We start from the raw sequence: 24,975 nt of genomic DNA, 5'->3' as shown, positions 1-24,975 counted from the left end.
AAACATCAAATTAATCTCGATCGATCAATGGCTCATTACATGTCATCTTATACAAAAAAAATGTTGTCAGTCGCACATTTAAAAAAAGGTCTAAAAAGCGATCATGTCAAAGTGTTTTTTTTTTGGGGGGGGGCAGAAATTTAACAAGACTTTGAAAAGAGGCACACTGTCCAGTGTACCATGTGACTGCGCTCAGCCAATCGGTGGAGAAGAATGGCAACAACATTAAAACATGGCGTCGTGTCAATTTTTGTGTAGTTACGTTTTAAAGTGGATTTTTTTTTTAAGTTAATTTATTTTATTTTCCATTGATAACAGAAAATGAAATAATTTTGGGAGTATTGTATTAAATTTACGGAAGAGTGGCATCATCTCGTGTTTAAAAAAACAAAAACAAATGGACTACCACCGTCAAGGTTCCGTCCGCGCTCACTATCTTGAAAAGTGAACTTACTAGATTAAAAAAAAGCAAATAAATACCGCTCACGATGACCATTTTTGAACGACATATTTGATCATGTTAATATAGTGACGCCTGTGATTACTTTTTAAATATTAAACATGCTTTATGACAGGTTGAGGGAATTTCTTCAGCGTCACATAAATGACTTGGAAAAATTATTTGGTTTACTGTGTCAAAAAAAAAAAGATGGAGACCATTAAAAAAATATTACACACACACGCACACACTTACATATAAAAAATGCGTTATCAGAGGCTTGAGGCGCCTCAAAGCTGGAAGATGAGAGTATCAAAGTGAGGCTTCTTCCAAATGTTGGATATGCAAATGATTCTCCTGGTGCTAGCCCCATCCCATCCCTCCCCTTCCCACAAAAAAAAAAAGATGGAGACCATTAAAAAAATATTACACACACACGCACACACTTACATATAAAAAATGCGTTATCAGAGGCTTGAGGCGCCTCAAAGCTGGAAGATGAGAGTATCAAAGTGAGGCTTCTTCCAAATGTTGGATATGCAAATGATTCTCCTGGTGCTAGCCCCATCCCATCCCTCCCCTTCCCATGCCATCCTCCTCTTACCATATTTACACATGCACCTCCATCATCACGCCTGCAGCGTGCGCGACAGTGAGATGTAGATTAAAATAAAAGCGGCAAATTAAAGCAGCCCCATGGGGGAAGCGACGCCGTTTTAAGTGCAAATTGAACATGTGACTCGGTATTCCTATAAAGTCATGGATACATAAATAGTGTGTGTGTGTGTGTGTGTGTGTGTGTTGGTTTCACATTTCATTTTTATTGCGTCTTATCAGCATGCACGTGAGTACGTCCTCTCCAAACGGGTAAAAAAAAAATGAAAATCTTTTGGGAAGCTCCCCCAAGAAGATGACACAAAAACGGCTTCCTCCGCACCGCCTCTCTTGACTCTCTCCCTCGTTGTTACGGAAGAAGCATAAAAATAGCCACGTCCTCCCCGTGGAGACGGATTAACAAAATGAAGAAGGAAAAAAGAAGAAAAAGACATTTGGGACTCGGGGAGCGTCTCTTTTGTGGACTCGCTCAAATGCGCACGCACACACACACACACACACACACACACACACACACACACACACACACACACACACACACTCCCTCGAACACGATCAAAAACCAAACAAAACACAAAAACGAAGACACGGCTGCACGCAGAAACAAAACAGACAAGGCGTTTGCGCGTTGTACATTGCGAGTCAAATCGTGCACTTTGTGCCTCGTCAAGTCACACAAAGGAGCAAAACTAAGTGAGACGGAAAAGGACGATTTTTCGATCAGCCGAAACGGTCCCAAAAACACTTCGCTGGGCCGGATGCACGCGCGTGGATTAACACGCTCGCGTCACCTACCATAGTATCACATCGCAGAAGTGCTCAGCAATCCTCGTTCTCACGAATGATGACGAAAGACGGAGAAGCCATGCTCATCGCTAAGCTAACCTGCCGTCAACTGAAAATGAGATCGTAGTGCCGCAGGGCTGAAGCAACAACCAATTATCACACATTTGTTCGTTGGGTTTGGTCATGTGACGTTCGCAAATAAAATGGCTGCCCCGTAAAATGGATTAAAAAAAAAGTTAAAGGATTCATTTTGCTGCTTAATTCATATTCCACAAATGCAATGTCAATATCGATTACTGTAAAGGGAAAAAAAAGGACTTGACTTCCCCTTTAATCTATAAAAAAAAAATGCACCTCAGAATTGGAAAATTGTCCTCAAATGAAGTCAATGATTAGCAAAACTGCTCCCACGGAAAAAAAAAAAAGTTATTTCGAATCTTGCAAACAACAGCAACACACACGTTCACACACACATCCCCGCACACGCAGACACATCCGTTGGAGGCATAATATGAATAAGAATCTGATGTGCGGCTGATATTTAAACAGTTCGCCATGGCAACAGGCTGCGCCATGGCCAAGCTAAAGCGCCGCACTCTGGATGGAGATGATACAAATGAAAGGCAAATCTGGATGGTTGCCGGGGAAACGCAGGAGGAGGAGGTGAAAGTCCAACCCAAACACACCTTAAAGCTATTTAAGTGACACTGGCCGAGGGTGGGGGGAGAGAAAGTACTTGGGTGGAGGGGACGCGTTCGTTGACAGCCGTGCGCTGCAAAAAAAAAAAAAAACTCGCTCGACCTGCCAGGCAGTTTGATCCCACTTCAAAATCCTCCATGTGCTCTTCACGAGTGTGTGTGTGTGTGTGTGTGTGTGTGTGTGTGTGTTTGAGGTCGCACAGTAACCCAAAAGAATAGAAATGCTTTGTTTTTATGTGGCTCTTCCCGCAGCTCATCCCCTACTTTATTTCCACCATTGTCAAGTGTTTCTTTTTTTTTTCCGGAAAAACAACCCAAAATATTTTTTTTTTGTCGTTGTTGTACATACAAGGTCTGGGGGGGAGGACAAAACAACATTCTTGCAAAGCGAGTGCGGACGATCAGACTTATCGTAGAACTTTTTTTTCCTCTGAAATGCAGTTTTTCTTTAAAAAAAAAAAAAAAGATGATACGTAGGAAAGGAAGTAAAACTTTGCTCGGATGACAACCAAAAGTTACTTTAAAATACAAAAATTTCTCTTGACATTTTGACAGATTTCACACCCCAAAAAATGTCAAAAAGCATTTGTCGACAAAACGTGCAACTTAAAAAAAAAAAACAATTGAAAAATACATTCAATGCAAAAATATTGGGGGGGTTTGACAGTTTTTTCTTTACACATTTCTTCAGGCCCTTCTGACTGACACAAACAACCAAAACGGTTTTTGAAATGTGAATTCATTCTTGACAAAGATTTAATTTAACCATCTCGCATTTTCTTTATTTTTGTTTTCATTTCTCCACAGTGTTTTGACATAAAACAAACCTTAGATCAGTAAAATCATCACATTTTCAGTTTTTATAAAAATGCCCCCCTCCTCCCCCAAACACACACACACACACAAAATGTGTTAACACTTGCTTTCCGGTCGTTTTACATATTTTAAGCGCATGCAACAAAGGCGATTTTGTGCTGTGAATTTGTGACATCTGATTAAAAAGTGCAATTGATGCAGAAGGTGCCCTTAGTTCACGTTGGACGTCAGAGCACCTGGAATGTCCCTCGGAGCGCCGTCTTCTTCCATCCACGCAGACTTTTGTCAAGCTCCAAATTCCTCCGAGTCAAACCTTGACCAAAGTTAATATTTGATCCCAAAGACTTTTGACTTTTGCCCTAAGGAAGTCTTTTTGTGTTTGTGTTTTTTTTTTTTTTTTTTTTTAAAGATGCCTCGCCCTTTGATTTGTCACAGCGTTTCTCATTTCAGCATCTTTCTTTGGGTGTCTTCCAATTAAAATCGCTTCTTCACATTTCTCATTCGGGAGAGAGGCGGCAGCCAGCGTCGTCGATTCGATTCATTTGAGTCCTTTTCATTAAATAAAGCTCAAAGTATGTAAAGAGTGCGGCAGTGATTTAAATGATTTAATGCCCCCCCTCCCCCACTGCACTCTCTGGACTCTCAAGGCTGTCTGGCATATTTTTGCATTTGGCAAACATGTTGACGGCTTTTAATTGAAATTTCTAAAACTCCAAAATACATACCGGGAAACATGTGAGGTCCATGAAAGACTCAAATTAGTTTAAAAGCGAAAAGGAACCGCTGAGCGTTTAACAAATACTTTTTATGTGAAATAAATATCGTTTTTTGTTTTTTTTTTTAAGTCATTTTGTAATTATATTTAAAGCAACATGAAGATAGTTTTAGCTAACCTCCCATTTGGCCTCAGCCCAGCATTCTTTTGGTGTTGATGAGAGAACACCCCCCCGCCTCCAAGAGAAACATCCGGAATGTCCCACTCCCATCTATTCTCTTTTGTTTGGATGCCGTGAAGTGGCTTGAAGGTGCTTTGAAAGGGTTCTTGTGGCCCTCGACGAGTGGCGGTTGTGTAACGCACAAAACACGCGCGCGCGACGCCGATAAGCACAAATGGAGCGACACGAGTGGCGTTTAAGAGTAACAGTCGGCAGGGCTCTGATCCCAGAGCCAATTAAAACAAAGTGCGATTGACCCCCCCCCCCCCACACACACACACAGGCGCGCGCACAAATACAAAGTACATCCCAAATTAAACAGGCTCACAGATAATCAGAACTGACAATTGACTCCATTTGCTGTTTAACACCCCACGCGCACTCCACCCACGCACAACGACCGAATGTGCACCAATCCCGGCGGGCACGTCGACTTCACTGCAACTCATTGCCCGCTTCGTTAGCGTCACAACTAAGCACAGAAAGTAAGAGAACCTTCGTTGATGCTCAAGCTCAAAATGTGTCCTGAATATGACATGAATTCAAAACAAATACAGTGAAACATGGACGGACGATACCGATAATGACCCCCCCCCCCCAACTGGAATGCATTGACATTTTTTTTTTTTACGTTTGAAGAAAACAAGCACTGCAACATATAAAATGTCAGAAAAATAATAAAAAAGAGCATCCATTAAAAAAAACCCAACTAGTATCATAATGTAAAATTACTGGAGTAGTCGTCTTTTGGATGTGTAACTAGAAGGAGGGGTGTGGCCTCGTCAGTGACATCAGAAACTGGCGTCACAGTTCAGTGTGAGTTTTTACTCCGCTTAAAAAAAAAAAATCCTTGAAAGTGCAACAGCGATGTCGCTCTCCTTGCCCACATGCAAGGGCATTTAATTGTCCCATTAAAAAAAAAAAAGAAAAAAAAAGTAAAAACTCACAAGGTAGGGTGCTAGCAAGTCAAGCTAGCACGACTCAATCCGAAGTGCTGACTCGGAGCGGTCGTAGTTGAAGAAGACATTCGTATCCTTAATTTATGAGTCACTGATCCTGGCACGGCAGCGGGCGGCCGTCGGCACTGAGGAAGGCGGAAGTCATTGATGGCGGCTGGTCCAGGATCGGACCGAAGGCTGAAAGGGCACCGCGACATTGGTTGAGGCGCACCATTGAGAGTTCTGCATTGGTGGACAGCAACTTTTGTTAGCATTAGCATTTCTTGGCTAGTTGCAGGTTTAGACAGTGGATAGAAACACTCCGTGATGGCATTTGAATGACTTAAAACTAAGGTCAGAATTTGAAGGCGTTAATATTGACGAAAAGCAAAATGGTTGGCAATTTAGGGTTGAGTAGAAGTGCTTCAAAATTGGGAGCAGTCGGGACCGAAAAAAACAAATCTAGAAGGAATTTATCTTTGAGAAACCTTGAGGAAAAATTGGCCAAATGATGTTTAAAAGGGCCTCTTTGAACCATAATTGCAGACTTGATGTTTTTTTTAATTATTATTATTATTTTTTTTAAGGCATGGGTTTCCGAGCGTGGCTTTGTTCGCGTGGAGGGTTCGCGCAAAATTCCATGAATCGCCTTCATCGATGTGAGTTTTGAAACACAAGGTCGAAGACATTTGAAAACCCAGTGGACACTCTGGCGTTTTTTGTTGCAAATATAAGACCGGCAAACACAGCAACTGAGTCACAGTGTTTAGCGATTGAATCGGTCGATGGCGCCGCAGTGTTTCGGACGGATGTCAACGCATTTTGTTTCTGAGTTGCCGTGGAAACCCCCCACCCCCACCCCCACCCACCTCTGAATGCACTTTTGAATTGTTGACTGGTCTCAGGTTAAGCAGAGCGCAAAACGTGTTAGCACCACCGCGTAAGCGTCCGACTGATCCAGCATCAGTGACGCTAAACCAAAAACAAACTGCAACATAGACAGTTGCCGTGGTCGCAATCGTCGTGGAAACAGACGAGGGGGGGGGGGGGATGCGACCGTGCGGTGGTGGTCGGCGTCACATTGCCAGGCCACGGGCCTTGGCGGCGGCTGCCTGAGCCTTCTGGACCGCCACCTGACTGTTCCCCCGTCTCATCAACTGGCTGCTCTCAAAGACGCCCTCATGGACGCCGCCGCCGTCCACAAACGTCAACAGTCCTGTGGGGGACACGCATATTTTAAAACCACTTTGAGGCCACTTTCGGTCAACACGCCGGGACAGTGTTCCTTTGTGCTATATTCACCGGTTGCGCTAACACAATTTTTAAGTGGGTTCTACTTGTTTATTGGAATGCCCTCAAATGAGGGAAAGGAGAGCAGCAGTCGGTGCACTTGTCAGACGTTGATCAAAGGTCATGGGATGGGTTAAAAAAAAAAACACTTCACACATTGAGCACACTCATGCAGGAGCTGCTGTCGACCACAACTCGCACGCAGGCACTCGCGCACAGAAGCACCAGGGCCCGCCTCCTAAAGGCACGTGCAGTGTCTAACAAGCTATTTATTTATTTATTTATTCATTTTTTAGCTGTCAGCCGTGGAGCTCAAACCACAATGGCACTCAAATACCTGAGCCAAGACTCAATCATTTGCCTTGAGGTCCAATTGACTCCAGATTCCGAATTTCTTCTGAGGTAGGAGAATGAAATTCCGCATACAAACAAAAACTCTAAATCGGGGCTGCCCAAGTCCAGTCCTCAAAGGTCCCATCCTCTTTTAAATGCACCTAAGTGAAGTGATGAGCTCATCAGCAAGCTTTCCAGAAGCCTGTTAACGATTACAGACTATTTGAATTGGAGGTGGGGGTGTGGGCATGTAAAACAAGCTGGAGAGGGGCTTCGGATTGTCATTTTTCATCACAATTCATATAAAAATGCAAACTCCACACCAAATGACCACTATTTGATCATGTCAAGTAAACGTTCACATTACATTTATATTGCAATCTGGATCAGATCTGGATCAGACCCCCCCCCCCGCCTTTTTATTTTTTAATTTTTTTGTCGATTTAGTTTTTAATGTTTTTGTTCGGCAGCCATAGTGCACGCGTGCCACATCACAACAAGTGGACTTGAGTCAGCGACGCAAGCATTTCGGTTAAATGTTAGCCAAACACCACATTAATGTTTAACCCCGAGACATCATTTCGGGCTCCACATTTGGCCACTCCTAAAAAAAGAAGGAAAACACACCTATTGACTGCTTGTTTCCTTTTGGCTTTGAGCAGCAGTCGACTTCACCCCGTCATTATGGTACCTTACACACGGGACTGGGAAAAGTGCGATTTTGATGGCCAGTGTGAAAAAAGACCCGTATTATGCTTCTGATGCGACCACTCTATTTAGCCTTTGCACAAAACAGCGTTTAAAAACAATTAGGGGGGTGCGGGGGTAATGTGAAAGAGGCTCATCTTACCGGAACCTTTCACACATCCGCTCCGAAAGTCGCCCTCGAACGTCATCCCATCGAATCGCGTAAAGACGCCGGCGCCCTGAAACTTGCCCTGCACGAACTCTCCTTCATACCTGAACAGCACCAGAAAACATTCGACATTCAATGACCGATATCCGAAATAGTTCTCACAACATGCGGGAGGCGTCAAAGGCGGACTTGGAACCGTCGGCGAAGACCAGCACGCCGCAGCCGTTGAAGAGCCCGTTCTCAAACTGGCCCGTGTAGCACGTTCCGTTGCTGAAAGTCAGCTGGCCGCGGCCGTGACGCAGACCTGCGAGAAGAAATACTCTGTGATGGTTATCGCCTGCAAACGTTTGTGGGTCCGCTCATGATAGACTGGCTTCCGGGGACGAATTAAAAAAAAAAAAAACAACCCAAATTTAATAAAAAAAATTCGACCACAAGATAAACTTTCAAAACTGAATGACCTCTTGAAAAACATCCAAAGTGACTTTAAAAGATCTGCTTCCAATCAAAACGGTTGACATGCAGTGTTTTTTCAGGCATGGCTTTTTGAGACATTTTTTTTGTGGGTCTACTCATGACCCAAAGGTGCACTATATTAAATTTCATGTAGTTAGGTGACTTTAATTAAAACAAAAAAAAAAACAAACAAAAAAAAAAACACACTGAAACAAACGGAACTGTTCACCTCATCGAATGCTGCTTTCACGCCCACATGCAAGTCCAAAAGTCAAATGTTTCACAATTTTGCGTTATCAGTCCAATTACGTGGGAGCAATCAGACAAAATTTCTAGGAAGAGTTGGACTTTGAAACTAAGGACTGCTGAAAAAGGAGCTTCAAAACAGAATGGCAGACTTTCGGTATCTTTTCACGCATGGCTTCCTGAGACTTTGCGTGGGTGTATTGACTGTACACGTCCACCAAATTTCCATGTTACAGAGTCAAACTGGCTTCGGAGGCTGAGTTTTAAATTATCCAACCAAGGCAAAATTTTCACACTGGTGACGTAGCCCCTGCCCACAATGTCCAGAAGTCAAAAGAAGTCACGTTTCATGGTTTATCAGTCTTGTACACAGTATGTGGTCTCAATTTTGTCGTAGCAATCACAAAAATCCCTTAGGGGTGGTCTTTAAAGGATCCCGAAAAAGTGGCCAAAATGTGCTTAAAATGTCCACTTCTAGCCAAAACGGCTCACTTCCCGTGTCTTTTCAAACATGGCCACTTGACACTTTTGAGTGGGTCGACTCACGATAGATGTGTGTACCAAATTCCGTGTTGCGAGGCAAAATGGGGCTTCAGGAGCTCAATTTTTTTATTCTAAACAATCCATTCAGACTCTACTCGACTGTAAACGCGGAAAAGAAACACAAGAAAAAAGTCACGAAAGGAAAAATGAAAATCATAAGTGCACAAATGGAAATGAAAGTCGACGTGATGTGGATGATCAAGACAGTGTTTTCGTTCTGACATCACTGGAGATTATTTTTAGAAGCGTGTTTCATAAACGCTAATAAACTCGACGACGCCTTCTTCCTGAGCAAAGATGAATTGTATCATGATATTTTTTTGTTTTGTTTTTATTTGTCTGTCGGATTTGAGCGGTGAAATCCCGCCAGAGTGACACCTCCTGTCATGGCGGTCTCCGAGCTGTCCCGGATGACGTCCCCGCGGTGCGCCGCTGACAAAACCACTTTGTCACGGCTGGCGTGCGTGGGCGCCAGCTAGGCCAACGCGAGCTTTGGTCGTAAGACGTCACGGCTGAGTGACACCAAAGACAAAAACTCCAAAGCTGACAACCAGTATAGCTTTTGAGAAGATTCCTGACAACGGCAGTTGGAAAGGGCATTCCCTTTTGCAGGGAGACCTCGAAAATGATCCTCAAACTTGAGCACCAGAGTCTGTACCACATTACAATCTGTCCAGGATATCAGTTACCGATTTGTCCTTTTTTGGATGAATTCCTTGTTCGGCATCTGTCGAAGGAATATACCGCAAAATGTCTGCTTCAAACCAAAATGGCTGACTTTGTGCTCAGTTTTGGGTACAGGTTCTTTAAACTTCAAATAATCATGTCCCCAGAGGTAATTCTGGCAATATTTGGCGCCCCCCCCCTCCCCCCCGTTGGCTTGCTACAGCTAGCACCATGCTAGCAACACTAATATTTGGCCGGGTCCCGCCTTGGCCAAAATTGAACAGGAAGTCAGCCATTTTGTGCAATTTCAAGGCTTCGTACTTTGACAAAGTCCTACAAGGGAATTCTTCTCACAACTGTATACTTGACAGATGGGCTAAACTATGTGTTTGTGAGTCAGTTGCTTAGTAGCGTTACCTCTATTGGTTGGTCAACCAATTAGTTTGACTCTGTCAGTCACTCAAATGAAGTCATGTTAGTCATGAAGCTTGGAAGTTAGTTGGTCAGCTAGTCAGTTGGTTGGTTCATTGGTCTGTTTAAATATGAGTCCTTAGTCATGTAATAGAAGTCAATCACTCAGCCTGTAAGTTGATAAGTTGGTCAGTCACTCATTTAGTTAGTTCGTTCATTTATTAGCAGGACAGTCAGGTAGTCGGTCATCGTGTTACTCGTTACTCAGTTGGTTTATTAATCAGCCAGTAGGTTACACAAACTCGGGAATTCATCAAACTCATCCCCAAATAGTAGCATACTAATGCAAAATTGGGAAAATCTCGCGTTTCGGTGATTGCACGTGGGTGGAGGATGGCATCAAAGAAGATGAGTTTGCGGCTTTGCCGTGAAAAAGGAGGCACGGTTCAAATGCGTTTTTTTTTTTTTTTTTGGTGTTTAGATCAAGGCGGGATTGGATGGCGTGTGATGAAGGACTTGAGAAGAAAGCCAGCTCATGTGCGCTTTTTTTTCTTTCTCCCTTCCGTCATGTGAATATTCCGAGGTCTCATTTCACATTTGAATATTCCCAGCGGGTGCATGAGAGCAGCGAGCACTTCTCGTTAGCAAACGAGGCCGATAAGTGGCTTCGGGTTCCTCGCAGGAGTTCTAAGTGAGGAATGTGATTTAGTGGCGTTTAGGGGGCGGATAGGAAAAGGTGGCTGACGGGGTCGGGAGGGAGCAAGGGGGGGTGGGTTGTCGGCGTTGTCAGCGGCTTTATAGCGGCCAGCCAGTTTGCTAATGGCGAAGTAAATTAACGCTCCATCTGTCAGAAGAGTGCGCTTCACTCTTTAATCTTAGCGGGTGATTTGGACCAGAGATTTGGACAAACTAAGTCCGGATGGCTTTGCTCTTCTCAAACACGTGAATGTATACAGTATACATCACACATATTAGCGTGTGTATGCAAACCCTACACCAGTTAAGTATTTCAAGGCTAATGGCGGCTTTAAGAAAAACCAGGAGGCACTTCCTGGGTGGAGTGGGGGCTCCAACCCTGGGGGTGGTTTTACAACCAAATGACAAAGAGTCAAGATTTTTGCCGTTCAGCGTGATCTGTCCAGATGGGACTCCATTTTGGTGAATTCCCGAACACGAGTCCAGCAAACTGACAAACAGACTCAGTCACTAACAAACTGTACTGAAAGACTGACTCACCGAGAAAGGGACTGACTGACTAGCCAACTGATCTACTGGCTAGCTAAATACGGACCGACTCACTGGCACAGACTCGCTTTGAGCTAACCAACTGACCGACGGACTGGGTAGCTCACTTGCCGACGAAAGCCTGTCTCCCACTGAGCGGTGAAGCTTGGCAAAGGGTCCGTTGACGGTCGCCAACACGTTGGGCACCAGTTTTAGCGGTCGCGAGCAAGTGTTCAAAGCTTCTTTGCGATTAGGAAAACTGTGTGCAAATGCCCGGCGAGCGTCTTTGCGACCATTGGCGGCCTTGAGCGGACCCTGACGCAAAATCAACATTCGCGACGTTCGCGTATCGCTAAGTGGGAGACCGGTTTAATGGTCTCGCTGACTAACTAATTGAGTGACTAACTAACCAATATAGATGACTGGTTTACTCACGCCTACTAGTTGACGAAATAAATGACTGACCATTAGTGCGGTGCATCTCTGCACAGAAGACAATTCAAGACAGTTTTTTTGTTCTGAGGGGTGCGAAAATGAACCAAGCACGGTTCAGTTTACAGATTACAAAAAATATATTTATTGAAAACAACCTGAATTTATTATGATTCATACACACTGGGACCTCTGACAAGGTTTTCTTATCTTATCTTATCTTATCTTATACACACTGGGACCTCTGAAGTTGGATGCCACTGAGGATTTTAGACAAGATTCAGTTGTTAGTGTTTTTGTTTTTCTTTGTTTGTGGCACTAAGTCAGTTGGGAACAGATTTTGGTATTCTTCACAATTTGTGACGGTCATAAAAATTGTGTTTTATTTTGATTGCTGGAGTGTGGGTTTGAGTGACAGATTATCCGCGGATAATGTCCTGTGCTCGGACTTGATCCGTCCAGTCGGGACATAATCCGCAGTTCAGCTCCTTTTGGTCGCAGTCACTGGCTAATTGCGGATGCTAAACGTGCGAGTGGGTGTTTAAAAAGCCTTCCGGCTGTCATGGATGATTGGTGACCTACTTCCTGTAACCTGATCACCCGCTGAATTATTCAACACCGCACTTATTAATTTTTTTTGGGGGGGGGGGGGAATCGCAATACCATTCCCAGTCAATAGCTTGGACTAATTATAACTTTATTCTATTAAAATGACTACAGTTCACCTCAAAAATATAATACTACTGTATCTCTGGAAAATACTGTATACACAAATCTTTTTTTTCGCTCTCATAATATCAGGCCATTCTTCTAGAACTGGGACTTAAAAAGATTTGACTTTAATCTCCAAATATGTTCACGTTTTTTAATTCCAAAACTAGGTATTTATTCCTGTAAATATATTTTTTCTTGTCAATGTATTAATTCTCGACTGTGCCATGATGGCTATGTTCACCCTGCAGGGTGTGATGCCCAATTCCTATTTTTTTGCAAAATCCAATCTTTTTATGTCGTTGTTTGCGTTGCAAAAATAAATGTGACTTCTAATGTGAAGGCAACGCGTCGACGTCATGTGGCCCGCTGTTTACGGAAGTAAATATGGTCCTGTGTGTAGGGGATTTATTTTATCATCTCATATCGACAGAGTCGCGAGGAGGTAGAAATGTTTTGGTGGTATGAGGCAACACTCCTCGATTTCCTTATTTCATGGAGACGCTGACTAAAGAGATCCTTAAAAAAATATGTAGAGGCATATATTCTAAGATTTTGAACTGTATTCTCAAAAAAAACAAAAACAAAAAAAATTTTATGCTTTCAAGATTACATCTTTCTCTGAAACATACAGCTTTGTTTTCGTAGGACAGCCTTTTTTTGGGTGTTTTTTGACCACCCAAACTACTTCAATACCTCAACGGTTGCCAAGCAGCTGCTTCAACGTTTTTGTTGTTATTGTCTACAGAATGTTGTGTAGTGAAAACAAAGAGGACAGGGCAGCCAAAGCAGTCGCCACTGTTTGCTTGCTGACGCGGCCGCGAGCATATGTTCACCCTTCGCCGCCTTGGCGGGCGTATTGAACCTTGGCCCAAAGTGTTTAAACAACAATAACAACAACAAAAACCTGCAAGGAGAAATTCGGGCTGAGGTGGCGTGATGGCGAGTCCAGGTGCGTATTCCTCGCTTATTGCCTTCACGTCTTCTTCAAGGAAACTTGTTCTTTCACACTGAGTGACAACCACGACCAATCGCTACTGGAATGGTCGACATTGGAAACAAATATTTTTCCTATTCTTTCTTCAAAAGGAGCTAACGTCAATATATGGTCACATCAGACAGGACTTAAAACAGAAACATTAGTCACAGGAGGGTCCGGGAGGGGGAATAGTACATGCTGACTGAGTGATCTGGTATGTTCTTGTAACCATACATGACATGACATGACATGACTCTCTCAGCTCGACCTCCAGGCCTCCTTGCCACAAAGCGCTTGCTTCAGCACATGGGGGAAAAAAAACATGACCTACACACGCATGAAGCGTCTTCATCATCATGCGTGTAGTGTGACTGTGATGATGAAGACAATGATGAAGTTGAGCTGGGCTATCATGCAACAGATGCGTTTGCGCCGCGCATTCCAACGTTCGCCTTCCTTGCCTTCTCGCCATTCCCCGTGGTATTCCTCGCCGCTTGAGTATGTGAAGGAACCTCGTGTCAGGGTCATGGATCCTGTACACACGCACGCACGCATGCGCGCGCACACACACACACACACACACACACACACACACACACACACACACACACATTTTTATCTGATTAATCGATGGAATCATTGATTCTAAAAATATCCGATTGTGACAGCCCAAGCTAGTGCTCTGGCCCGGTGAAAGACGAATGTAAAATCTGATTGCTTAGAGAAAAGATCCGTTTGCTAACAGTCGAAGTGACCTGGGTCACCACGATACCTATTTTCAATGTTCCATCTGGAGAAACAAGCTTTTCGATTGACGCGGTAACATGTAGAATTCTGCTTGGACAAAATAAATAAATAAAAAAATCCACATTCACATACTGGAAGCAGTGCAGCCAAATCAAACACAACAAAATTAATTTAATGGAACAAACTGCATTTATGTTGTACATTTCGGTAATGTTTCTGATCATGTTTAGGCCAGCAGAGTCGATCTTGCTGGCATTGCATGGATCCATAATGTTGTTTTATTGGGGTTTTTTTTTTGCATTGTTTGCATGCTAAATGAAACGGTGCTGACCCTACAGTGGCACTGATGTAAGACGTTTTGTTTTTTTTACATTTTTTTTTTTACACCCTTTTTTGTTTCATTGTCACTACCAGAGCTAGAAGGACACATTAAACGTTATTGTTTGTTAAGTGCCATTGTTTGTTGCTGATGTGTGATGAGCTGAAAAGGGGAAGCGGAGGAGGAGGAGGAGGAGGAGAAGAAGTAGGAGGAGGAGTGTCTCCGCGCCATCGAATGTTGCCACAGTAACGGCGCCCGGATCCCTGTCATCCTGCCGGCATCGGGACTGCCAGCCCCCAATCAAAACACACACAAATACACGCACGGGGAACAAAAATAACGGTTTTACCTGTTCGATAAAACAGCGAACTCGGTTGTCTACATCGCTGAGCACAGCGCCGACAGATCAGCTGCTCGCGGTGACAAATTAGCCTTTCCTTCGCCGACACTTTCCCCCCCGGAAGTCCTGTCAAAGCAGCGCCAAGGTGCCGCGTCCAGATTGGTGCGCCGCGCGCTGTGATTCAAACTGCGCTCCGATTGGCTGGATTCTGACTGCTGCGCGTCGCGAGTCCCGACATATTTGTCGAGGGCAACGGGTTCAACGACTTAATTAGCAGGAGTGCTCTCGTCTTTAAAACGTTTGCCCTTGCCGCTTTTTATGTGCGGCAGAATTACAAAAGGGCGGCGAGCTTTCCCCCTTTTAATGACACGGTGCCATTTCGCGTTTCAATTTGGTGATTAGGACCGCGTTTTTTTTTTTTTGGTAGGTTTTTATGGAACTTGATTTAGTAGCGGGGCAGCTGCGGCAGAGCCTGTGACAAGATGGCGTGGACGTTCAAAATAACAGCCCTATGGCCTCTGCCTCAATTCACTAAAAAGCTGACCAAGGTTTTTTTTTTCTTTTAAACCAGCAAGGTGACCGAAATTAGAAAGCACTGACTTCCTGGGAATAAATTAAGGCAGGCTAGTGATTATTATTTCCCCAAGTGTGGAGTTCTTTGCCCAAAAACACGCACACAAAGGGAAAGCAGTACAGTCCAGTGGCAGCAAGTAAGAAACTACTTTGTATCTGTAGAACATTTGCAGGCTCTATACGTAACTTGCATTGTTAATTTTCTAATGATGTTTTAGCAACTGGTTAGCACATCCTGGTCACAGGGCAGAGGTGCAGGTTCCGGCTCCCGCCTTCCTGTGTGGAGTGTGCATGTTCTCCCCGAGCCTGCGTGGGTTTTCTTCAGTTACTCCGGTTTCCTTACACATTCCCAAAACATGGATGGCAGGCTATTGGAACACGCTAAATTGTCCCTTCAGTGTGATGGTGAACGCAAATTGTTGTTCGCCTATGTGCGCCCTGCAATTGGCTGGCAACCAGTTCAGGTGAGGTTAAGCGAATTAGAAAATGTTACAAGTGTCTGAACATTCTACTCCTTACATTGTCAAAACAGGCCAGCTCCCATTTGCACAGGTGAAGACATGATGTGAAAAAGATGTAAATAGAGAGAGCTATAATGTCAACTGCAATTGACATGTTGGGGTCTCAAAAAGAAACAAAAAACATTTTATTAGTGTAATGTAAAACAGGTAGCATGAACAATGAGGGCAACCGATTAGGCTTTGTTCCCCATACATGGCCTTATTCAAAAAAAGAAATAATTGGTGGTGAATATGTTGTGCATTATATTAGCCTAAAAACCACCATCATCTAGCATTAAGAAAGTTATTTGTCAATTTCACATTTTTCTTTTGTTTGCTAGTCATTACACAATGTTAGCAAAGCTATGAGAAAACGTTTTTATTCAAATCAGTATTTCTTCCTTCTCAGTATGAGCACTTATTTTTTTTCCCATTATGCCAAGTTATTAAAACTGGTATTTTATACTCCGTGGTAATTATTAGTGAAGGACGCAGTTGGTGGGATTTCTGTTCCAGAATAAAGAAGCTGCAATGGATGCCGAGTCAGGAGAATTTTCCACATGAAATGATACTGTTCAAATGTAGCTAAAACGGCACAAGATTTTGTTGTTGTTTTTGTTTGTTGACAAGTCTGTACCATTACTTACTGTTAGTACAGAGTATGAGTAATATTAATAATAATAATAATATTTAATAATAAATCCACACGAAACATCCATATTCAGTTGGTCATTTGAAAAATTAAAAGGTGTCATGGCTAACAACCTGTTTTTTTCTCCCTCTGTAACCCTAATACGACATCCTCCAGATTGACGAAAACCAGAGAAGAAGCAAGCGTTGAGTCTAATGTGATTATTTAAGCACTTTAAGCCATTAACAAAAGGGGCCGTTTAATCCTTTAGAAGAGAAGTTAGTAATACTTTAATTGGCTAAATTGCCGCATTAGTGTGAATGTCACAAATGTATGAATTCAACCCAGACAGAGACCGAGGGGCCATTTCAATGAAAATCGAAAGTGGGGGGTGGGTCGTGGGGGGATCATATTTGCCACATATGACGCCGATGGATCACACTCAAGCATGGACTGCGGGCAGGAAGGAAACGGAGCGCTGCAGCAAATTGGAGACGCGGCGCAAAGGACTCAGCGGCAAGGTAAGCAATCATTAGCGTGCGTATGAAATGCTGTTTAAGTGGTTATTCCTTATCAATCATATCTATCTTAAGGTTCTTGGACTAGTACAACTCTGCACTTTGTCAGTACAAGGAGGACAATTTGGGCATACTACCAAGAGAATTGCATGTTACTAGCGAGGCAAAAGTGCTGATATTTGTGCGTTATTGGTGACTTAATGCGCTGTGGAAATGTGACATCACCAAGTAGTGGCCTGGCATGCACATTACAGCATTTTTAGCTGCTTTTTGCGGTTCGGGTCAACTCCATTTTTGCCCTCATTATCTCGACTTTAAAGACCCAAATAAAAACAAGGAAAGTCCCATGGTGTGATGTCGGAACCACACTTTTGAAAGGCCATTCGCATATCCAACCACAGCCATGGCGGCAACAACCCCAAAACAACCCCTCTTTATATGCAAGCCACTGTTTATTTACATGCGGTGCAGCGCTAACAATGCGCCTTGTCAACGCTTTAAATCCGCCGGCACCCGCGCCCTTTGACACACATCGGCCCCTCTAAGCCAGGCCACGTTTGGTACGCATACACAATATAAAAACAGAGAGAGAGAGAGAGAGAGACATCCATCCCTGAGGACGACCAATGGTTGCAGAGATGCTGGGAGGGAGGGGTGGAAACTGGGAGCGAGGAAGGGAGGGTGGTTGTATTTTCTGCTGGTTGGGTGGGACGAAAGAGAGAGAGGGAGAGAGGGAGGTATAGAAAGGGGGGATGCTGCAGTCCCGTCCACTCACATCTCACTCCACCCAGCGTCACAAGAACGAGCGAGCGAGCGAGCGAGGGTGACGCGCGCGCCCAGCAGTATGTGCGCGCCCACGGGAGGGGCCAACAGAAAATGGCGAGTCTGTGCAAGCGGCAGCAATGCACACTAGAGAGGCGCGGCTTTCGGCAGGAGCTTGACTCGTGGAGGCACAAACTCATTCACTGTGTAGGTAAGCTCGCTTGGAATTGCGCGAGTGTGGGCAAGCGACTCGGCGGAGCTGTCATCGTGTTTGTCTGCGTGCGCGTCAAGCGGACGCTCGGGAACTTTCGCAACGTGTGGTCGTGTTGCCGTCAAAGGGGTCGAGTCGTTTTCCCGTGTTCTTTTTGAAATTTTCATTCGAAAGCGTTTGGTTCCCGAGCTGTTTATTTATCGTGGGCGTCACGTGCTCTCCCGGAGCCGCGCCTCGGCCAATCAGCGTGGCCACTGTGTCCGCGTGCCCGCGCACCGGCCGGCCTTTTTGGTTCGAGGGAGGAGGACGTGCGCGCTCGCGATTTCCAAACATGACCCCCACCCACCTCCTTCACTCCCCTCTTCTTAATGGGCTTTTGGGAGCGCGCATTGCTGCGCTGGGAATGTCAAGAGATATTATTATTATTATGCGCAGTTTGAAGTGTTTCTTCATTGTTGTTGCTGTATTCTTTTGTTTTTATTTTGACCCCCCCCCCCCACCCCACCTCACCCTCCCCCTTTCCTGGTCCTCCTCCCTCGCCTCAACCTCCATTTCTAGTGTATTTCATTAGCTGGCGTTTTAATCCGGTTACATCCAGCCGTCCCGATGTTATGTCAAGATTATCGTCCACTCCGCCGGTGATCCCACGACCTCGCCGGCCTAATCCGCCTTTTACGGCGTCCCCGAGCGGGAAGCGGGAGTGCGGTACAGGCGGCATTGGCGGGGGGGGGTTTGAGTTTTTTTTTTTTTTTTGGAGCAGCAGTGTCCAGATGTTGTGCATTGAACCGTCACCTACTTAGGGACCACTCGGCTCCTTCTTCCCAGCAGATTTTTAGCCAGCAAAGCTCCTTGTGAGAGGATGATGAGGATGAGGAGGGAGTGATCTCCACGAAGAATGTCACTTTAATTCCTCATCATTGTACAGTTCATGTATTTATTCCATGGGGTGCACATGGTATCTGAAAGCATCTTTCAATGAAATGCATCACATATATTGATCATTTCAAACACGTGTTGGTCTTTCATGACAAAGTACGTATTTACATGCCGTATATATGTTCACTTTGGATATAGCTTTAGTGTGTGGCTGACATTTCCTTCACAAAATTATTCAAGTCCATATTTACCATGCTAAATTATGCTATGCTATTATTACATGTCTGTCTATCTCTCCATCGATGCTAGAAACCCAAAGGGAAGATATTCTGGATCCACACTGTGCTATATATATATCTATATAGATAGATAGATATAAATATCTATCTATATATATCTATATATCTATAGATATATAGATATATATATCTATAGATATATATCTATCTATCTATCTATTTATCTATCTATGTGTATATATATATATATATATATAGGTGTATTAACTACTAGTTCCCTTTAAAACTACAAATTTCCTTTAGTCGTGCTATATTATACCTGTAACTATTTTTCTCTATCTATGCTCCGGTTTCTAAAATGCTATGCCTTACCTAACTAGCTTAGCTATGTGTTGTTGTATCGGTATCTGTTGTGCTGTCGTCTCATTTGCAACACCGACCGGGCTTTATTGAGTTTTCAGTTCAGCTGTCTACTTTTTTTTTTGGGTAATTCTAGGCTCGGCTATCTTGTTATTTAACTGTCCCTCCGTCCATCCACCCACGGAACATATACCTCTTTAAATATAAAAAAGTGGAAGATGACAAGGTAGCATCGTTCGCCTCAAATATTAGCCTTCACACATGCTTGTTGCCCATTCCTGATCACTACAACAATTCCGAGCTGGTCCCAAGCCTGCATAAAAATGGGTGGGTTGTGTCAGGAAGGGCGTCTGGCGAGAAAAAACCCCAAAACAAAAACAATGCTAAACAAATCATGCAAGTAACTCATAGTGGCGACACTTGACAGGGAAAAAGCTGAAAGTCACTTCTGTGATAATTCACACAGGAGATGTGTATCAAGCTACCCATCTAGCTCAGCTAAGCTATCGATGCTATTCAACGTTCTCTGATATATTTACCTACTGTATCTAGCGAGCTGTGAAGCTATGATATGCTGTGTCTCATCAGTCTATCAGTCATTTCAGCCATCTGGCCCTCTTTCCGGGAAATGATTCCATCCTGACAGGCAACAAATCGTCCTGTATCGATATTACACAAGGCAATATCTGTATAGGGAATCTGTGCCATGCTACGCTATTTCTCTTCGAGGTAGTTGTCCATGTAACAAGTGACCTACTTCCTGTTTTGTGTCCCAATTTGGGATATGTGTCACCAGAAGTGGAAGCGCTTTCTTTTGGGATTCCCAGCTCACCTGCCGGTTCGAACCATCATTCCTTCCTTCTCCTTTTGTCCCCTCTCCTTCATTTTTATCTCCCTTTCTTTCTCCCAGTCTCAACGACTGTGGTGGCTTTCAAAGCTTTTAAGCCTGCGTTTATCAACCGAGATTGTGGGCTGACATGTTTGTGGCTTTGAGGGCTAATTAGCGGCCAGGCGCAGGTTCGCGTGTACTCAAATGATGAGCGCTACATGTTAGCTCAGGTCGGATTGTTCAACAAACGGACGTGAGCCTTCTCTCGGGCTGCAGCAAGTGTCTCTTGACTGATGACCTAACTTCTACATTAGCATGAAGGCATTTTTAACGTTGCTGAAATCGCAGTACTGTTATTATGGCAGTTGTAGATGGCTGTAAATGTTTTTTGAATGACATCACTTGTTTATGTGTAATTGCTAAAAAATGATGCTACGGCTAAAAATCTCGGTGGTTTTACCATTTATCTCCACCAGAAGAGTCTAAAATCAAACGGGACGTGGGTTGTCTTAAAATAGACACTTTTTACAATAGTGCCATTGTTTCTTATATTGGTGCTGTTTACGTGTAAATGATGCCACGCTACTTCACAAGCAAAATAACTATTTTGGTCCACTTTTCCATGCCTTACATTTACCAACACGCGTACGTTCTAGACTGCTAAAAAACATCAGCCTGAAAATGCTATCTAGTCCCGATGCTGACAGGCTGAAAATGCCAAAATTTCGAAAAAGTGGCATTTCTGTTGTTGTTCCAATATGATTGAATTTGGTCTTCTAACATCCTGCTTTATATTGCCGTCGTATACCTTTGCTACCTCCATTATCCCAAAATCATGTCCAGTTTCTAATTTAAAGCACACAATAAATAAATAAATAAATTGCCGTCATTGATTTAAAATTGTGTAATTCTGCGCCAGCTCGCAAGCGTTAGCAGCCAGCGACTAGTTCTTGGTGGGCAGTCTTTCACGCCCAGCTTGTCTGCTGGCTGGCTCGCATGGCTACGCAGCTGCCAGAAGCGGCGACTGCGCAGATTGGGCCGTGACAGCTGGCGAACTGCCTTTCAAAGTTCTGGTGCCGCGGGGAAAGCAATAAATAAAACGATGAGCGGTTTAATCGGCCAAAATGAATCTGCACACTTACCTTTGATGCCGCCAGCCCGAAACAAATTTGCGACTCAAGTGTTGACAGCGATTTATTTTCAACAAACTGAAATAGTTTCACTTATTAGTGTCCAAAAAAACTCCAACTCCAGGCCCCCCTTATGTAGATTAATTATCCTGTTTAAATCTTATTCAATAAATGATAATGAAAGAACCATTTTGTGATGATATAAAATGTATGCTTGTTTTAAAATTTGGCGATCAAAAGTTAGGGTTCAGTTTCCCTTTATCAAGTAAAACAACCACGGTGCATTTTTCCATCAGTTACGGGGCTCACGTACATTTTAAAACTCAGAAAAGGTTATGGAAAAGACGCTTTTAGTGTTTTCCTTGTGCCGTAACATGATTCCGCATTGATGCTATTGTGCTGCAGGACCGTTTGAAAATGCCCTCGCAACATTTTGTTGTCTGTACACGCATGAGTACTTTAAATGCAATAAATGCAAATCAACAAAACGCATGTTGTCACAATATAGGCTTGTGTGCGCATGACACCTTGTTTTGTGTGTGTGTGTGTGAGCGTGTAATTTGCACATTCTTTTTCCAATTTTATTTATTTATTTTTAGATCTTCAACACCTCCCCATCTCCTCACACTGAATTAAACAGTCGTTTCACGCCTTGTGTGTGTGTGTGTGTGTGTGTGTGTGTGTGTGTGTGTGTGTGTGTGTGTGTGTGTGTGTGTGTGTGTGTGTGTGAACTGTGCACACACACTTAGCGTAAAGTATTAGCAGATAAGACGGCAGCTAAATGTCATCCAAAACACACTACGTTAATTATTAAGCCAAGTGGCAGGAAGAGGCAAATTCTACTGTGTTAGTTTGTGCTCTGACGGCTTAATTTTTGTGTGTTAGAAGCTAAACAGCTAGTTTGACTCTTAACGGATGTCAGTTTGAGTTGCGCGATTGTATGTCAGTCAAAACAAAACCAGCAAACCTCACTCCCCAGTGCCTTCTGGGCGACGAGCTGGCGACCCGGTATTTTTAGCTCAGCAATGAGCGTTCTTCGCTCCCAACCTGTGGTCAGGTCGCAGGTTCCATTCCCGAGTTGAGTGGATGACGCAGGGTAAAAATGCCATCTGAGGTCCTTCAAACTAAAATGTTCGGTATTATATGGGCCTAGCATGCGAGGAGAATCCTAACTCATTTTCACTTAGCCAGCATCTTATTTCTCAGTGCAGGAATCAATTTGCGATGATTGTTTGCCCTTTTGCGGTTTCATTGGATTGTGTGTTGCATCAGCTAACATTCTATTTTGAATCTTTAAAGTTAACATGGTACAGAGCATGTTAGCTCGGCTTTGATCACTCAACTTCATGAATAGGACATAAATGAGTCTGTTGTTGTCGTTTGTTGTATCAATGAGCTAGTCTGAGTTCATTCAGAACCTGAATGACATTTTTGTTTATTGTGCTACTCTACTCTGGCTTTCATGTGGTGGGTCTTCCAAAAGCTAACTTGCTAGTTTAAATTTTTGCAATCTCGCATGCTTACGAGCATTAACTCAAGTGTTGCAATACATCAATGAGTTCATTTTTTTGTGCCCTGTTGGTTCTGTTTATTTTTGTGTTTCGCCAGCTCACAGGCTAGCTTGAAGTCTTTTAAGCTATTACGCTAAAAACCACCATACAACCTCGGCTTCAATTCGAGAACATTTCTATCATCGCCGTAGAATTCCAGATTTGTTTGCATGTCATGTTGGCGAGCCCCCCCCCCCCCCGCCCATCTCATGAATGGTAGAAAATTTCTCCTGCCCCCCAGTCCCACCCCTCATGCGTTCCATCAAAATGCACAGATGGACCAAACTCCACCCCACAAACCTCACAATCGTTTGCCACCCTCTCATCTGCTTCTTTAAAAAAAAACAAAAAAACAAAAAAAAAAAAACAATACGTCCATGGTGAATGAATTAGGGTGGGGTCCTAATCGTTGTAAATCTTAGCATTGACTGGTCATTACATATGCGCGCGCACACACACACACACACACACACACACACACACACACACACATATATGTGGGCATCTGTGTACACATTTGAGGAGGTGCCAACCAGACTGCAGCCTGTTAACAGGCAGCTACATGCTAACGTGAAGCTACATTCTGTTGAGAATCTGCCATTGACAAGTGACAGGATACATGCTAACGACCACATTTTTATTGCCATCTACATATAGATAAGCATTAGCACGCTAGTTAAGGAGTTCTAAACTAATGAAAAGCTACAGGTTAAATGTTAACCGCTCCATTCTTATACCTGTACTCATTTACATCCAGCCAGGCATCCACAATCTAGCTGCGACACGGTAACAAGAAGCTACACAATCGGCTATTAACAAGCTACATGCTAACAGTTATCTATAGTACATTTCCTGTAGACTAGCCTGGACATCTGAGATGCTACTCCATAACAAGCAGGTATATGCTAATGAGCATTGACAGTCGACGCACCAGCTGTCACCCGCTTGCAGTCATCTACATGTAAAACACATATAAATTTGGAAACCATTGGAAAAGATCCACGGCAGTTTGTGAAACACGCTAACTGGGTGTTGTATGCTAATCACAAACTACGAGCGATTCATGCTACATGCTCACGATACCTGCTAACTCGTGGGTATACTGTATGCTAAAATGAAGTGACAGCCTACCTCCTAGTTTCTGGCTTCCTTAAAATTTGTACACAATGTGCCACCTCTGCCCCAAATGTATTTAAGCCTTCCATTGTGTGGGTGGGTGTGTTTGTACGTGCATGTGTATTCGTGCTCCTTTTGTTTAGTGAGTTATGTGAACCCTGCCTGGATTTGGTTGGCTTATTTTTTTGGACATCGACACCTTGTGAGCTCATGCGAGGTTAGGAGTATTTTGACTAAATGTGCGCGCGCACACACACACACACACACACACACACACACACACACACACACACACAAAATGTTGACTTGGACCCACCCACCTTTTAGTGAATTCCTTTTTTTTCCAATAAAGGCCGCCTTTGTATGGAAGTTCATATTTGAGCTGCTTTTTTTTCCCCCACTGCTTTTGATCATTATCAAGATGTGTGTGCCTGTGTGTATGCATCTGTGCATGTGTTTCTGTGTCTGTGCAAAAACCAGTTTGGGACATGGTGTGCGCTACAAAGTGTGTGTGTGTGTGTGTGTGTGTGTGTGTGTTTTGTTTCTTGGAGGCTGAAGGTCAGCTGTTTGGTGGATTGTGCTTATGTTTTGGATTTGGTCAAGAATGTGTGCTATGTTGATGTTCTTGTTTCTTGTTTTACAAAAAAAACCCCAGTAATTTAAAAATACATGGCAGCAATACAGCCGCTCTTCGTAGGCTAGCCCGGTCCCGACCCCCCCACGAATATCGAGGTTCTATGTATAATTGACACCCATTGAAATCCATTGGAGAAGGAGGGGACAGCAAAATTATTGTTAGTATTCTTTTTACAAACCTCAAGAAGTTTTCAGAAAATGCTGCCAAACATTCAATATAGGTTTTTCTCAAACGCATTGGGAAATGCAAAAAAAAAAAAAAAA

General features: G+C 43.6%; 2 protein-coding genes across 2 annotated transcripts in view; one reads left to right on the top strand and one right to left on the bottom strand.

The window, feature by feature from the left end:
* Positions 1 to 5,775: 5,775 nt before the first annotated feature.
* Positions 5,776 to 15,600, bottom strand: LOC109511532 (MORN repeat-containing protein 4-like). The gene is made up of 5 exons (XM_019862694.1): positions 14,790 to 15,600; positions 13,836 to 13,907; positions 7,896 to 8,010; positions 7,701 to 7,810; positions 5,776 to 6,443 (listed from the first exon to the last, which is right to left on the bottom strand). The coding sequence occupies exons 2-5, from the start codon at positions 13,900 to 13,902 to the stop codon at positions 6,304 to 6,306; spliced, it is 432 nt and encodes a 143-aa protein (XP_019718253.1). The 5' UTR covers positions 13,903 to 13,907; positions 14,790 to 15,600; the 3' UTR covers positions 5,776 to 6,303.
* A 2,188-nt stretch (positions 15,601 to 17,788) lies between these two features.
* lcor (ligand dependent nuclear receptor corepressor) overlaps positions 17,789 to 24,975 on the top strand; it is a 43,811-nt gene continuing 36,624 nt past the window's right edge. Inside the window, exon 1 of the mRNA XM_019862638.1 lies at positions 17,789 to 17,975. Coding sequence (XP_019718197.1) covers positions 17,879 to 17,975 — 97 coding nt within the window. The 5' untranslated portion in view covers positions 17,789 to 17,878. The remainder of the gene's footprint in view (positions 17,976 to 24,975) is intronic.

The sequence above is a fragment of the Hippocampus comes genome, unplaced genomic scaffold (genome assembly GCF_001891065.2).
Source record: "Hippocampus comes isolate QL1 unplaced genomic scaffold, H_comes_QL1_v1.1 scaffold7, whole genome shotgun sequence".
Lineage (NCBI taxonomy): Eukaryota > Metazoa > Chordata > Actinopteri > Syngnathiformes > Syngnathidae > Hippocampus > Hippocampus comes.
Note: the sequence above shows the minus strand (reverse complement) of the source record. Positions and strands in the feature narration are given on the sequence as shown.